Source organism: Ictalurus punctatus, chromosome 1 (genome assembly GCF_001660625.3).
Source record: "Ictalurus punctatus breed USDA103 chromosome 1, Coco_2.0, whole genome shotgun sequence".
Classification (NCBI taxonomy): Eukaryota; Metazoa; Chordata; class Actinopteri; order Siluriformes; family Ictaluridae; genus Ictalurus; species Ictalurus punctatus.
Genome location: NC_030416.2, coordinates 17623094 through 17640832, shown reverse-complemented (window position 1 = coordinate 17640832; position 17739 = coordinate 17623094). Strand labels below are relative to the sequence as shown.

Sequence of the window (17739 nt, the reverse complement as noted above, 5' to 3'; positions counted from 1 at the left end):
GAGGAAGAGAGAGAGCTTGAGAGATAAAAACTACCTTGCTTAAGCCCCTTTTAATAGTAAGAGAAGCCTGCCACACCACTCCTCTCCCTTAGAGAACAGCACTGAGGATAAGACAGAGAAAGAAAAACAAACTCCCTGTGGGGGGTGTGCATGTGCGTGTGTGTGGCAGGGTGTGGTGGGGCGACTGGGGGGCGGGTGTATACATGTGTGTATACATGTTACTGTGTCTCTGTGAAGAGATCATTTTCTAGCACTATAGGAAGTGATTATAAGGGAAGAATAGAATCTGTAGCATTATGGGCCTTATTTCACCCATTACAGTAAAGTGTGTGTCCTGACTGACCCAGCTGAAGAGTAGATCAAGTCTTTGTGTGTATATATATATTTTGTGTGTGTGTGTGTATATATATATATATATATATATATATATATATATATATATATATATATATATATTCCCAGTTTTTAATAATTCTAATCACATGCAATAAATCTTGTTCAATGCATAGATCTATATTTAAAAGTGTCCGCATTGATATATGCAGACTATCATCCATGCTGAAAAGCATTGACTCCAGAAGATGAATTGTGTAGGTATGCATGGAAGGAGCTGGGGTCATTTTATAATGTAGAGTAGTTTGACAGAGTATCTCCTTGTGAACGTTGCTAGCGGTGAATGAAATGCATCAGGAGATGTTACATTAACCTAGCCGAAAGAAAGGGGCGCAGCAGATGAAAAAAGCACCCTGCTTGTCATTTGTCTTGTCAGAGACTTCATATTAGTCTCACTGTAGTTTCCAGTCTATCAAGCTCTGCTTCAGCTGGGCTTCTACCTCTCCTATTCTGTTGTTTTTTTTTTTCACTGTTTCACTCCACCTGGTTTTCCTCTCATGAATGTGCATTACTTTGGTATCGTTCCTCTCTTTCCAGTGAAAGAGGCCATGGCTCCCATCAGGTTAAACAGATGGGGGCTTCCTGAGCTGAACGTGGAGAGCATGCAGTGCAGTGAGCCATGGGTGTTTGCCGGGGGCGACGTAACCGGCTTCGCCAACACCTCTGTGGAGTCAGTCAACGATGGCAAGCAGGCCTCCTGGCACATCCACAAATACTTACAGGTGCCCTGCACCACACACCCTGCACACTGCACACACACACACACTCGTATGCTATTTCTTACTCACACACACACACACACACACACATCTCGTGCTACTCTTGCTATAGTACATATAGCAGATACAGGCACATGTTCATGACTACCTAACGCACATATAACCATACACACTCATCCAAACACTTGTGCTAAGACTCAAGCAGATGTTCCCCTTATTAAGATCCTGTTAAAATCGAAAGCCAATGAAGAAGTAGGATTTGGAGAGCTGATTAATTATGAAGACGAGGGCTTTCTGCGTACTCTGTGCGAGAGATGTGGTGCTTCTGAATACTGATATGAGTCTCTCCATATGATTATTTTTATGACTAATCAGACTTAATAGATGTATTGCACTGAAACATTAATTTTCAGCATTGTAAAAGACAGCACAGTGGTGATTCTGTAGCTTAATGCCATGTGCTTTTCTCAAAGTGGGAATTACCAATCCATGCATTATTATTTTCTTAAACTACACCTTTAAGGCTTTGGCAATGGAAGCATATTTGGATTAATAGCAAGCAGAGGGAGAGAGGCTGAGAGAGCACTTAGCTTTGTCTTAGCTGAGTCGTCCAAGGCTAGGCCCCACAGAGAGGCTTACCAGAGCCCAAATGCCCCCTCCCACCCCAACCTCTATTTACTGGCTCATATCCAAACTCTGAAAAGCATGAACCCCCCCCGCAGAGCATTAAAACCCTCTTACCCGACTCTCACCCTCATAAAGTCTTAAATAAAAACACTAATCTTAAAAGTTAGGTTCTACTAATGAGATAGCACTGGTAATATGTATTGGTAACACACTTTTGCTATATACAGAATTGAAAAATTATATACAACTGGTGCACTGTAAAAAAAATAAAATAAAATTGCATATGCAGTCAGTCAGTTTGTGGAGGACGAATAGGTCCTTGAGGGAGGGAAGCTTGGAAGAAGACCAGGCAAGGTTTTTCCTGTCTTTACGTGTCCAGGTTTGGAGAATCTGTACCCACTATAAATTATAGACTATAGACCCAGTTTGGTCACTATAGGTCTGATGTGGTCTTCTGCTATTGTAGCCCATCTGCCTTGTGGTTCAGTGCGTCGTGTGCTCTGAGATGCTTTTCTGCTCACCACAGTTGTAAAAATGTGTTATTTGAATTACTGTATACTTCCTGTGAGCTCAAACCAATCTAGCCATTCTCCTCTGACCTCTTTCATCAACAAGGCTTTTCTTCCTGCAGCACTGCACTAACTGGATGGTTTGTGTGTGTGTGTGTGTGTGTGTGTGTGTGTGTACGTGTTTCACACCATTCAAAACATTCAAAATTCTGCAAACTGTTGTATATAAAATCCCTGGAGATCAGCATTTTCTGAAATACTCAAACCAGCCCATCTGGCACAAACAACCATGCTACAGTCAAAGTAATTGAGATCACATTTTCCCCGTTCTGATATATGATGTGAACACTGACTAAAGCTCTTGACCTGTATCTGTATGATTTTATGCATTGCGCTGCAGCTACATACAGTGCATCCGGAAAGTATTCACAGCGCTTCACTTTTCCCAAATTTGTTTACGTTACAGCCTTATTCCAAAATGGATTAAATTTATTATTTTCCCCAAAATTCTACAAACAATACCCCATAATGACAACGTGAAAGAAGTTTGTTTGAAATTGCTGCAAATGTATTAAGAATAAAAAAAAAAACAAGCACATGTACATAAGTATTCACAGCCTTTGCTCAATACTTTGTTGAAGCACCTTTGTCACCAATTATAGCCTCAAGTCTTTTTGAGTATGATGCTACAAGCTTGGCACACCTATTTTGGGGCAGTTTCTCCCATTCTTCTTTGCAGGACCTCTCAAGCTCCATCAGGTTGGATGGGGAGCACCGGTGCACAGCCATTTTCAGATCTCTCCAGAGATGTTCAATCGGGTTCAAGTCTGGGCTCTGGCTGTTCCACTCAAGGACATTCACAGAGTTGTCCTGTAGCCACTCCTTTGTTATCTTGGCTGTGTGCTTAGGGTTATTGTCCTGTTGGAAGATGATCCTTTGCCCCAGTCTGAGGTCCAGAGCGCTCTGGAGCAGGTTTTCATCAAGGATGTCTCTGTACATTGCTGCATTCATCTTTCCCTCGATCCTGACTAGTCTCCCAGTTCCTGCCGCTGAAAAACATCCCCACAGCATGATGCTGCCACCACCATGCTTCACTGTAGGGATGGTATTGTCCAGGTTATGAGTGGTGCCTGGTTTCCTCCAGACATGACGCTTGCCATTCAGGCCAAAGAGTTCAATCTTTGTCTTGGTCTTGGTCTGAGAGTCCTTCAGGTGCCTTTGGCAAACTCCGGGCGGGCTGTCATGTGCCTTTTACGGAGGAGTGGCTTCCGTCTGGCCATTCTACCATACAGGCCTGATTGGTGGCGTGCTGGAGAGATGGTTGTTCTTCTGGAAGTTTCTCCTCTCTCCACAGAGACACGCTGGAGCTCTGTCAGAGTGACCATCGGGTTTTTGGTCACCTCTCTGACTAAGGCCCTTCTCCCCCAATCGCTCAGTTTGTCCGGGCGGCCAGCTCTAGGAAGAGTCCTGGTGGTTCCAAACTTCTTCCATTTACGGATGATGGAGGCCACTGCACTCATTGGGACCTTCAATGCTGCAGAAATGTTTCTGTACCCTTCCCCAGATCTGTGACGCGATACAATCCTGTCTCGGAGGTCTACAGACAATTCCTTGGACTTCATGGCTTGGTTCGTGCTCTGACATGCATTGTTAACTGTGGGACCTTATATAGACAGGCGTGTGCCTTTCCAAATCATGTCCAATCAACTGAATTTACCACAGGTGGACAATCAAGTTGTAGAAACATCTTGAGGATGATCAGTGGAAACAGGATGCATCTGAGCTCAATTTTGAGTGTCATGGCAAAGGCTGTGAATACTTATGTACCTGTGCTTTTTTTTTTTTTTTTTTTTTTTTAATAAATTTGCAAAGATTTCAAGCAAACTTCTTTCACATTGTCATTATGGGGTATTGTTTGTAGAATTTTGAGGAAAATAATGAATTTAATACATTTTGGAATAAGGCTGTAACATAACAAAATGTGGAAAAAGTGAAGCGCTGTGAATACTTTCCGGATGCACTGTAATTGGTTAATTGCATGGATGAGCAGGCGTGCAGGTGTTCATAATACAGTGGCCTGTGAGTGTATATAAACATACATATCCTTCTTCCATTCTTCTATATAATTTAAAAAAAAGACTGTGAAATACTCAAGTCACAAGAAGTAAAGTGCATTAAGCTAAATGCAAATCACCTGCACTTATCTTCTTCTCTCCTATCGGAGACCTCATCCACAGATGAAACTTGGGAACACAACCTAATGTCCCCTGTAGTCTCTTAGATTTGGGGGTTGGGCGGCCAATCGGCAGGTTTGTCTCCTGCAGGTCCCTGAACCCTTCCTCAAGCTCCCATTTGGCAAAACTGAAGTGCAGCACTCGCCCCATTAGCATGGTTCATTCAGGGGTTAATTATCCGAATGCTGCTTTGGTCAGAGCCAGGCAGAGATAACTGTTTATTTGCGGATGAAATTACCACTTGTAGCGGGAAGGGAAAGACAGCAAGATTGCTTTTTTTATACAGTAATGGACTAGAGGTAGAAGAAATGAATTGAGCACTTTGTGGAAAGGTGCACAGATTAATGTTAGAAATACTCTCAGATCAGCTAGACTCTCTGAACTGCTGTTTTTTTTCTTTCGTGTTTTTTTCTTTTTACAGTAATTTCTGCTGTCACCGAGTGATGTATACACTCTCTTAGCAGCACCTCTGAGTAAAAACAGTGCATATACAAGCTTGTTATTTTTTTTATTTTTCATAGGTCCCATATAAGATTTTCAGTAACACTTTTAATTGTGATATGTAGTTTAATCATTCAATAATTCAATTTGCTTCTAACACATTTTCAAACATTAGTAAGTACATTCGTGAGTATAACCTAGCAGTTTGAATGAAAAGAAATACTTGAAATGTAGACAGATGATCAACTCCAGTCCTAGGGATTCACTGCCTTGCAAAAAAATACATGCTTTCCTCTGCTCTAAACACACCTGATCCAGCTCACAAAGGGCTCCTCAGCTCATTATGAAGATGGTGAGGAGTGTTGAGAGCAGAGGGCAGCAAACTGTGCACAGCAGTGGCCCCCTAATATTCTGGCTGAGGTTGGCTGGTCTAAAAAGTCATTTATTAATAAATAAATAAATAAAAAACATGAAATGAGGAAACTTTTATTATAGTCTTTCAAACTGGTTGTTAATTATAGGTATGTTATGTAAAATGTGTTTTAATTAGATTTATGTTAATGGTTTGAATGAATTCTGAATCTTTAATTAGTAAACTGCGTATTACTAATATATGTATATCGTATATTACCGACCCTTTAATTAAAGCAAACTTCTTTTTTTTCCACATTAATATTAGATGCTAATTATTGTGACATCTTTAATTTAAAAATCATAGCAATTAGAGTGATTTTCTGCCAACGATCTATACAGAAAATAAAAATGTGTCTACACAACTGCTTGACATCTGCAGTCTCTTGTCAGTGTTTGTGTTGTTTTTTTGTTTTTTTTTCCTCTTGAAGCGTTGGGGGAACTATGGAGACTTATACGCGTTGTATTTGTTCTGCGTTTGATGTGGCCTCTGTGGAGTATGGAGTGCTGTCATGTTTGCATGCTCCTTCTCTTTCCGCGTGACACCCCCTTGTTCATTATACAACCACAACATCATTACAAAAGCAGTGTTAAGTGCTTGATAAACACAAGGCTAATTAAAGCTAGAACTGATGTCTAACTGTGGTTTGCTTCCTTTGTGCCACAGTGAGCCTCGATAAACAGTGCACCCAAAAGCAGCCCGCAGTCTCCTCCACCCTATCTGCTGGCCTGTTGTTGCTATACACACGCATGTGTGTGCTAGAATGTAAAGTAGAATAACCTTCAGCAATCTGCAGCCACACAGATAGCGAGCATCCTTGTGGGATTTAAAGCTTTGTTCACGAGAAAAATTAGTCAATATCAAGTCCACAGTGGAGAGAAAACGCTTGGATGCAAACCCTAAAATGTAGATGTTTCTTTTTGTAGGCCATCCATGGGCAAACGGTTAGCAGTGAGCCACGACTGCCTCTCTTCTACTCGCCCATAGACACTGTGGACATCAGCGTGGAAGTGTGTGGGATCAAATTCCCAAACCCATTTGGCCTGGCCAGTGCTCCACCCACCACCAGCGCTACAATGATACGCAGAGCCTTTGAGCAAGGCTGGGGCTTTGCCCTCACCAAGACCTTCTCTCTTGACAAGGTACCCATCTTAGATCCTCAACTTAAAACATTAACTTTACTTGAAAAAAACCAAAGACCGTTTCAGATTAAAAATGCATTTATGCTTGGTTATGTTTGCAGCCAGTTCATGTTCTGGTCGGAGAGCATCACTAAAGCCATTTAATCAGCCGTTGTACATTCACCCAATTCACTATATGAATATTTTTATGTTTGTTTGTCAGCTTCACGATCATCCTGCAAAAATTATATCAGCCAACAATATTCACACAAATGCACAAAATGAATAATTAAGTGAATTGCTGAATTCTAAAGTAACTAAAATGTTTGTCATAACACTCTATGAAGCCCATATTCACAAATCATTATAACTGTCCTTATAATTGTTTTTGAGTTGGTTATGATTCTTTATAAGCATTTTTAATAAACTCTAATAATGTCTTATAACGACTTCATTCCTTCACAGCTTGTAACCATACGCCACTATATATTATAATACCATGTGCTCTACTGCGCAACCTTTAGAACCAGTGCATAATTATAAAGCCACTGTAGTAATATTATATAATATTATATTAATGTAATACTTAATATTTATATGTAATATTTTATCATTGAATAATTATAAACATTTAAAATGTGATCATTGAGTCCTTCAGTTATAGGTAATGATATATTCAAATATTTCTCATTATAGTTTGTCACAATTTATTTATAAAAGGTATTGATTTTTATTTTTTATTTTTTGTAATATGGAAATACTTGATTCCAGACTTGTATTTGCAGAAACCTTGAACATCCAAAAAAACAAACAAACAAACAAACAAAAAAACATTACAAAAATGCTGGGTGTTTCGTACTAAAATATCCCAAAATGATAAGGACGCACGTATTTATTTGACCTGTCTGTCTGTGCTCAGAACCGGTCAGGTATGACCGGTGCTGCGAATGTTAATCAGTAACATATGCTTGTTCTGTATGTTTGTACAGTAGGTGCCATTACTTTATTAACAGAGCTAGAGATAGAAATAAAACGAAAGATAAAAAAAGAAAGAAGCGGGCGGATGGCAATGCAAGCGACTTGTGACAGACATCTCTATAGCAACACTGAAGACTTACATATGCTGCTGACAGGGAGAAAAGTACAAGAAATGTAGCCAAAGTGTTTGTTTATTCTGACCTCCTGTCCTCTCCATGTAGTTAATTTCTAACCACCAGGAGAGCCTTGCTTAGAGTGATAATACTATTTTTGCAGGTCTGATGTGTGTGTGTGTGTTTGTGTGTGTGTGTGTGTGTATGCCGCATGAGTGATGGCATTGTGCCTGCTTTCAAGCTGGCTGTAATTAGTTCATGGACTTTCTGGATGCTTTTAAAAGCGATCTGTTTTTTGGTTGTTGTTGTTGTTGTTATTGTTGTTGTTTCTTTACAGGTGGGGGGAACATACTGTAGATAAATACACTTATATGAATGGGAGAGTTTGGCAGGTAAGGATGGTGCCTCAGGCGTATACACAGGTAGTCTGGACATCTTCTTAAGATTGTATTAACCATACAGCCCAGAGATCCTCCTTCTCATCTGCAGCTTAAAGACTGACAGCTTCATATTGTATAAATCCTGTGGCTGATATTTTTAAGGTGACGTTAGCATCTTTAGTGGAATTTTACACACGTGAGCATTGCGTTCTGGTCCTGATTCTCCTTACTACAGTTCTTTTCTCATGACATTTGTAGATGCCAGATTGGACTCTAATATACTGTTGCAGCTATTGGCTGTCAGTGTATGCTGAAATACCAGTCGATATCTGGGTAAACAGAAATCATATTATTCTTTATTGTGTGCCCAATGGGAGAGATTGTAAGGTTTTTTTTTTTTTTCCTTTAGGGGAAAGAGATAAAGAAGTTCTTAATGTCAGTATGAATGAGCAGCCGGCACTCTGCTATCATTCTCCTTAAACACAGGGGATTTATTTTTTTAATATCCTGTGCTTTTGGTTAGGCCGCTCCGATCAACATTAGCCTGCCACGGTATTGATAGTATTGGAGATGCTCGGCGGATTGTCTGTGGATATGAGAGGCTTCACGCTTGTGGGTCTTGTCTAAGCGCGGGCGTGCTCAGAATTGCTAATTAACTCGCAGGGACGGTGGAGAGGCGGCTAACAAAGCTGGGGTGGGCGAGCTGCATGACCGTTAATTAGAATTAATGAACTGTATTGAATATAAAAATGTGTCATTTTCTTCTCTTCCTCCATGAACTGTGAGATGTGGCTGGGGGGTAGGGGCAAGCTGAGACTGTCTCCTGTCAAATTTTTCATTTTGATTTATTATTTTTTTTCCTACAAGACACATGGACATTTAATCCTGCGTCAGAGCTGTTGCCGCTGGAGCTGTGACTGGTACTTTTGGTATGTTTCTTGCTAATTACAGAATGAGCGCATATGTGGTACAGAGAGAGAGAACACTGGGTCCAATTAACCCGGTGACTGGTCAGACCAGGCTAAGTCACACCTGTAATTGGTGCTAAGCTGATTAACCACTGAATGGTACTTTGTATCTGTTCTGGCCTCATAATAGGTCTTGCTATTCATATAGTTTAGCCATATGCCTCTGCACTTTAAAGATTTAGAGCAGTGTATTGTGGCCTGAGGTTACCTAATCCACCCTTTTATGGCAGGTGTAAAACGTATAAAGACTATATATATAGATGTGACCTTTTCGGTACTTTAAGAGGAATCTTTTTGGGCCCGGTGTCTACCACACGAATTCTGTATGGATTTCTTATTTTTGTTTTCTCCGGAAGAAACTTTTAAAGCACATCAGTCTATCCATGCACTTGCCTCCTTGTCTTCATGTGGGAGGATTTAGTGGGCAAATTTAAATGAATCCTCAGACAATAACTAATGCAGTAACTGGAAGATTTTTAGGACACTGCTGTACCTCAACTTTTCCACCGCAATTAAAACAATCACGCAGCGGAGGCAGCCCAGACACATACACACACACACACACACACACACACATGCACACACACACACAATGTATGCCTCAGATGAAGTGGATTTAATGAGAAATGGGAAGTAAAGCACCATGGTAACACAGATGATATGTCACACATCTCCTTGCCCAACACCTGCACACCATTGTTTCGCCACATCCTGAGGCTAGCTGAATCTCCTATCTGTACTTCCCAACCAGGACTAATCATCAGCTTTTTTATTAAGAACCAAAAGGTTAGAGGTCATATACCTCCAGTGCTACACAAACATCATACACACACCCTCTCTTTGTCTCTGATGGTCTGAGCCGATAATAGATAGCGGTGGCCTGTAAATGAGTTCTGTATTCATGTGCTAAAGGCTCCAGTTCCTGCACACGCGTAATGAGCTCAGCCACCGTCAGACCCTTCCCTGCTCTGGTTCAATAGCTTTTTTTATATTCTCTGTCAGATATACATGCATTTCTGATTGTGTGCGCTGGGTTCAATAGACAGCTGTAAAAGCTAAGTAGGACCTTCTTGGTTTGCGGTTCAGTCATCGACGCTTTGGGGGTTCATTTATTTCCATTTCTTACTGGCAGACATGCATTGTAGGAAAGACTACCTGAGTATGTGAATGGCAAGGAGATGGACAGGCTCTAAGAAGGAGAGAAAAGCCAAGGCTGTTCTTCTTCCTCAGTGCTCAAATCATAATTTTTTATACTCAGTCTTTACAAATCCACTTTGACTTTTATTGAGACTTTTAAGTTTCCCCGGCCCTGTTGCTCTGTAACCGAGTTCCTGTTCCAGAAGTTGAAGTGGTTGTAAAACTGTTTGTAGAAAGGTTTTTATTTTTCTTGCCAAATTTCATAATTGGCTTGTAAAATGTGTCATTAAAGTCTGTACGCCCACTCCTTGATCATTGTTCATCGAGGAGATTTTCTGCTGGCTTGCTCCGGCAGGGACCGCATCAGAGGTAGAGGCTGCTAAAGCAGAGCGTCTGTCTCTCACATCAAGGGACATGCTGCCCCCAGCTCACACCTCCTATTTAACTCGCATGCATCCTCCTCCGTAGCTGCCCCATCAGCAGTGATTACTCCGTGCTTACATGCAGTTGTGGCACATTAGGAACATCGGAACGGAGGGGAGGAGAAAATAAACACCTTAGGTGAATTTCGACTCTGGGATCAGCATAGGAAAACAGGCCTGTCAAAGCAGTCAGTAAAGATCTGAGAGGTGTTGACTAATTGCTTGCTAATTACACAATAAATTGTCTAATTAAGCTGATGGTTAATTAGGGTAAGCTTGCACAGCAGTCTTGTGGAAGTCTCTCCCTCCTTTTTTTTTTTTCTGTAGAGAGGCTGTGCCATTTGCCCAGGCAGCAGGCTGTGTAATTGGCACGGTGGCAGTGACTGGTGCTTAACATGACACAAGGAGGTGGCAGAAGGAGAGACTGACAGAATCAGGATGTGCAGCAAACAGCGGTGCATGTCTCGTGTGATGGCTTTAGCCCTCTTGTACCCATCGTCCCTTGACAGCTGTGCACACAACTCACCCCACAGGCACAAACCCTCGCTCGGTGTCACCTTTGCATTGAATAGGTACCAGCCACGGGGCCTGTATGATACTGTAGCACTTTTTTCTTTGAACACACCACTTATTTGTGCTGTGTTTCATGTCCACCAGTTATACTTGTAACAAAGAACAAGTGCAGTACAAAAGAGAAAAGCACGGATGACACATAAAAGTCCATGATTTCCTGTCCGCTTGCTAAGGAAAAGTGTTTTCATGCCCAGTATGAAAGAATACAGATCAGATATCTGATACAATGTAAACTCGTCTGGATTGTTGCTGGCATTTTTGCGCGAGTTACTGATAAGAGGTGCCAGAAATGTAGAGACATGACACACGACAAGGAAGGCCTCTCAATCTGTCTTGTCACCCAATCAATACAGAGGGAGATAGGGATATAGCCACTGCTCAATCATCACCACGCTCCTCTTCAAGTCAGGCGAGAAAGAAAGACTCCCATCAGATCAATGCAGAAAATGTCAACGGTGAATTCTGAACCTTTAGAAAAAGACTATACTGGGAGTCCTTTAACACCTCTGCCATCCCATTAGCCCTGCAGCTAATGGACAAAGAATAGCATTTCCTAGGTGAGAGACTTTTCAGTGGATGTGTAGGTTTTTACACTGATAGAAGTATATATATATATATATATATATATATATATATATATATATATATATATATATATATATATATATATATATATAAACGTACATGAAACCTAAATCAGCGAAACTCTGCAATACAGATGAGAATAGCTAATCTATTTGATAAGCAGGACATATTTTAGCTGCATCATGTGGTCTTCATTTTGACAGACCTTGTTTATTTACCACTTGCTCTCCAAGTCCAAGGCAAAAAATAAAAGGACAGTAGCACAACAGATTTGGCACATAGAGCACCAGTCACAGTTCAGTGCTTTGTATTTATTTAACAAGCAAATTAGCACTAGCGAAGCAGATCCAGGCCTGAAAAAAAAAGAAGAAAGAATCACATAGCTCAGGCTCATTAGTTTCTGCTACATGTTTACCATTTATAAATATACCCATTTAATTGGGAGATCAAGGCGTCAGTGACTACCTCTTTTATGGCTGAAAGGGCAGATAAGCTGTGCTTCTTTAGTCCCCCGATTTGTTCAAAATCAGCCCACATTAAGTTGCTTTACTCCCCATAAACATGACATTGATGTAGATGAATATTACTTCGCATCTCCTCATGCCCCACGTCTGAATCAGAATGAAAGCTAATTAGCTTAAAGATTTGGATTAAAATAAATAAATAAATAAAAAAAGGTCAGTGTGGAAGCTTTGAAGATTTAGATATGGCTAGTCTTTTTAAACGGTCCATCTACGTTTCATACAGTTTGAAGAATCCTATACAATATAGATCTAAATAAACTAAACAACTAGGGGTATTATTAAACGTTTTAATGAATACTTTTGGTATTTTGAGAAAAAAAAAGAAAAACATAAATATTATACTGCAGTTGTCTGTGTAGTATACTAATTTGTCCATCTGTTTTGAAATTTGATCAGCAGTCATCTACATTTTTTCTTTCTTTCTTTTTTTTGTACAAATTAAACCAATTAAGTTGCTTCTAGCATCATATTGGAACTCATTTATATGTGCTTATGCATTGTAACAAAAAAGTATTTTATATTTACGAGAACATTGATTTAAAACCTTTGAATGATGGAGTAGCTCTCCTGAATGTATTTATTAGACTGCTGTTTTAAGATAACGTCTGACATTCTGTTTAGACTGTGTAGACTGCCTGTAATTTATTTTATTTTATTTTTTTTTTAGAAATGATGCCAGTGCAGATGTTTAGCCTGATCATTTCATTACTGAATGATTGGTCAGTAGATGAGATTTGTAATTCTTTCAGACCACCTGTACTTAGTTTCCAAGTACAGGAAACATGACCCTGTCATATTAAGATGTTAATTATCAACAATGTTGAAATTATGTAACGGATTCAAAACCCAAGTGATTTTGTGGCCCCGTCTAAAATGTCATTTATTTAGGATGAAAGTGTGACTCTTAATTCCCCTTTCTAGGAATCTATACAGCGTTGGGTCATAATAATAATAATAATATCTAAAGATGGACAATAAAACAGTGTACAGAGCGGCATGCAAATAATGTTGTTGCATGTGAGTATTGCACAGCGGGTGCTGGCATGGCCTGTTTTCATCCCTTGTTGTTTGTAAAAGAAGGATGCTTCTTTCCAATTCCCTTTTTCCTAGTGGAGTAAATGGTGAAAAGGACTAATGACCAAGCTGACAGACAATATCCCTCTTCATTTATCACACAGGGTTAATATCCTTTGCTTTGACATTAATTTATTAAGTCCCTCACAGGCAGGCTGATCTTGTTCAGAATTGCCATCACGTTTCAGGGGCACCCGCCCCACACACACACACACACACACACGTACGCATGTACACACGATACATATAGAGCTATGAAAACACGTTAATGTTTCTCCTTGGTGAGCTGTTCATAGTCCACATGTTACTGCTTACTGTTGATTGTACTGATTAACATATTCACTGAGAACCTCAATCAGAATGTTGATGTTATATCAAATACTCTGGCTATTAAATGCATGTTAAATACCCTGGGCCTATTGACAAAATTGTTTATGGTTGCCATCCTTCTTTTGTATTCTTTAGCAAACAGCGTATTGACATGCTGCCTTTGGTGTTCGTCCTTGTTTTTGTTCCTAAGTGCAGCTAAAGACTTTTGAGACACAATTCTGCACAGGGGAACCATAAAACACTCTTTCTCTTCACAGGTTAGCGGAAAAATGATATATTTCGTCTGTCAAAATCATTTCACTGTTAGAGACAACATCGTCATGCGGTTTATCACGTTTCCAAGGGTGCAGATGTGCAGCCGCGATGCTGTCACGGATACGAGGTTTCTTAGATTTATATACGACAAGCAAAAAGCGGGGATTAGGACTGCAGTGATGATCTATTTCACAATCTCAAGATCCATCTTAAGAGACACCAGGAAGTGACTTTCGCTCTCCTGTATACACACGTAAACCGCCTCTAACATGATGGGGTAGACTCGTAGAACACAATGCCGAAAGATTTCTGTGCAGTGGAAAATCAGCCTTGAAATCACAGTGTCTTCAGCTACCATCTGTTGAGCATGGAGAATAAGAGCGGACAGCAGGGGTAGCTTTGGTAACATTTGATTTGTGTGTGTTTTTGACCTTGTTGCTTCCTCACAGTGGCAGGGTTGCAGGTCAAGGTTGAAAGCAGAGTTATTAAGCAAGCGTTCTAGAGTCAGACAGTATTAATCCATGCAGGAGCTGAAGAATGTCATCTCAACCCTTCCTCAGACATGACCACAGAAAACTCCAGGAGGAAGTGATGGCATTACAAGTCTTACATCTGCACTTTGCAAACAAAGATGGACTCACTTTTCTCTTGAGCTTTTCCTCAACCTCTCTCACTCATTCTCTCGCTCTCCTCTCCTCTCCTGTCTCTGCTTTATGAAGTTCCAGTTTATGGTGGCTGGCCAGAGTGCTGGTGAGAACTGAACCAGCTATGCTTTGATTTTTCTGTCACAACTGCTTATAATGATTAATGCCTGCACTTGGGGCCACTCTGTGTAATTATGGCCTTTCCAGATTATTATTATGTTTGTTTTTTGTACCTGTCTGCTTTCTGCGCATCGCAGTAGGCTCAGATAATCTTCATTCTCGCTCTTGAACAGCAAGTCTCCAAATCTAGCTCCCACTTTGCTTGATTCTTTTCTATAATAATATATGTCCACACACAGACGCACATATACATATTTTTTTTACATTATTATCCTCATGTCTTTGAAATGTATGCCGAATCCTTGCAGTAGTTATTGTTTTAATTGTCCGTGTTCGTTATGAATGGCTTCAAGATTTTTGGGAGCACTGGAAAGAAACTAATCTTCCAGATGCCTGCAGGTTATATAAAAAAATGTTTCATCATGCCTTGCCTGTATATTACTTTAATATGCATAATTTTCCCTTAAATCTGGACTAAAAATGATCGAAAGGTATGAAAGATCTGCACTACGGTGGTATGTAGTATAGGCTTTTAATTTCTCTCAAGTGTTTTAATGATCCATATTTGTGTAATGCAGCTCTATCTTTTATATACTGTCATTTTCTTTTCGAACAGAACTGGTTATGGTTTGGGCATGCAGCCCCTGAGTTGATATTACATTTGAACATTTTGCTAGTACATATTTCTCCTCTGTTATTATCATTCAAAGAGATGAAAAAGCAAAGCTGCTTACATTTTATGCAGAATTCAGAATTGAATCCCCTGAAACCACATTGTTACAGAGAGATGTAACATTCAGCCTCAGTATAGGAAATTATTTCAGGTACTATTAGTTCTAGCATGTGGTTTAATGTGTGAGATTTATCTTCGGTTGTATAGGCCCTCAAGGATATAGATATGACCAATCACTTTTGTCCTATGATGAAACATTTCTATCCTGATGGGAGTGGTGTCTTCCAGGATGACAATGCCCCATCCACAGGGGCTCATTGAGTATGAAAATAATATACAGGGACACCAAAAGTCTCCATACATAGAGGACTATGTTTGCCATTATCATGCCAGTTAAGCCTTCGTCAGTGAATGGTCCCCAACACGTCCGGTCTTTTAGAATTTATTTGGCAAAAGTCAGAATGTTTACACAGAAAACAATAATCCAATATTAACCCGATTAAGATGATACTCTGATTAAGAAACTAGCATGTAAATAGTAATTATTGATGACTTTAATCTGACTAAAGTCATACTCGAAGTAAACACAAATCGAATTAAGACATGGAGTATTTATGTTTTAGTTGCATTATCGACGTGCATTATAGACATGTACACACTTTAATCACACTATTAACATCGTGTGGGAGTTTTCACCGCAATTAGCAACAGGACACGTACACACACGGCAGTGCTCAACCGTTTGGCGGCAAACAAGAGAGCACGGCTGCGTCCAAAACCGCTTACTTACCTGCTATATAGTTACTTTTATAGTCTTACTTACCTGCTATATAGTAAATTAAAAATAAAACACCCTGTACGTTATGTCTGTATGTTAATCTGTGAAATTCTGGAGGGAACATGGGACGGCGTGGTGTGGGGACATAATGACGTGTGCCGTTAATCGATCTATGTTCTATAGCATGTAAAACAGGAGCATGAAAGGAATATTCTAAAAGTGACTCATGTAAACACCTTAATCACAATATTGTCTTATTCAGAATAAGGTCAGTAATTAGATTATTGCTGTCCATGTAAATGTAGTCAGTGTCGTATGCGTGATGTGTTTGCCATGTGTTTCCTTTTAAAGTCCGTCACAACGTTGGGACAGCCTCCCTGATCCATCCATGAGAACGATTTCAGTATATATATATATATGTGTGTGTGTGTGTGTGTGTGTGTGTGTGTGTGTGTGTGTGTGTGTAGCTAAAAAGTGTTCATTTTCCCTACCTACTGTAGGTATGGAGACTTTTGGGGCACCTTGTATATTGTATGCTATGGCTTTCACAGTCACCAGATCTTAACCCCATTGAACACCTGTGGACTGACTTGTTAGACAGAGCTCTCCACCAAAATCATCAAAACTGCAGGAATATCTTTTGGAAGAATGGTGTTCATATCTCCAGTACAGATGCAGAGATTTGTAGAATCTATGCCAAGGCATATTTGAAGCTGTTCTAGTGGCTCATGGTGGTCCAGCACCGTACTAAAACACTTTAAGTTGGGTTTTCCTTAAATTTGTGACCTGTGTGTGTGTGTGTGCTTGTGTGTTTGTGTGTGTGCACTGTGATGTGTAGTCCATTGTGTTTGATTAGTACTTATTGTATGTGTTTGAGTCTGAAAGGCTGTTTGCTGTGTGTGTGTGTGTGTGTTGGTGTGTTGGGGGGGGGGGGGGGGGGGGGATTAGGGACCTGTTCTGTTGTGATAAAAACTTGGTTAACTCCAAAACACAGCCTTGGCCATTAACAAGAAGTCGTATGGGGAGCAAGGGAGACAGGCAGCATGGGGAGCAAGTGCACATCATCTTCCTCACGGGTCACAGCCTTCTAATGGCCAGCATTGGAACAATATACTCATGCAGTGTATTGTTACAGCCGAAGAAACTGTAAAGAAACTGTAAAGAAACACATCATGTTCGGTGGCAGTTTCTCGTTGTTGCCTAAGTCAGTGTTGGCAGATACACAGGAGCACACCGAGGTGTGCTTTGAAATGTGTGTCACGTCTAACCAACTCTTTGAGAATTCAGTTCTTTCTAGTCAGTATGGTAGCTATATAGTATATGTGTGAGTGTGTGTGTGTGTGTGTGTGTGTGTGTGTGTGTGTGTGTGTGTGTGCATGCACCTTATCTTACACAGTGTGGCGCCTGTTTCTATAATGCGCCAGTTTTCTCCCTTTGGGCAATGTTCATGGTTTTCACTTGCTTAATATTAAAACTCTTGTTCCACCTTGGCCTGATAGTACAGAACGCCAGGAGCCAAATGTTCCCTGGTCACAGCTTCATTAAATACAGATTTTCTTTTCTGAAGCCCTTGGGATTGGCTGTCTCAATTTCCATAGTGCCTTCACACTGGACACACATCATACTTCTATTAAAATCGGGTTGCGTCTTCATTCACAACCATGGGCCATCAAGACCCTCCCCATCAATGTTACACCAAAAACAGCACCTCATTTCCAGTTTCTAAAAG

General features: G+C 40.3%; 1 protein-coding gene across 1 annotated transcript in view; it reads left to right on the top strand.

Moving 5' to 3' along the window:
• dpyda.1 (dihydropyrimidine dehydrogenase a, tandem duplicate 1) overlaps positions 1-17739 on the top strand; it is a 153162-nt gene that overhangs the window by 74128 nt on the left and 61295 nt on the right. The window contains exons 12-13 of the mRNA XM_017473660.3: positions 931-1115; positions 6262-6477. Of these exons, the coding sequence (XP_017329149.1) occupies positions 931-1115; positions 6262-6477 (401 nt within the window). The remainder of the gene's footprint in view (positions 1-930; positions 1116-6261; positions 6478-17739) is intronic.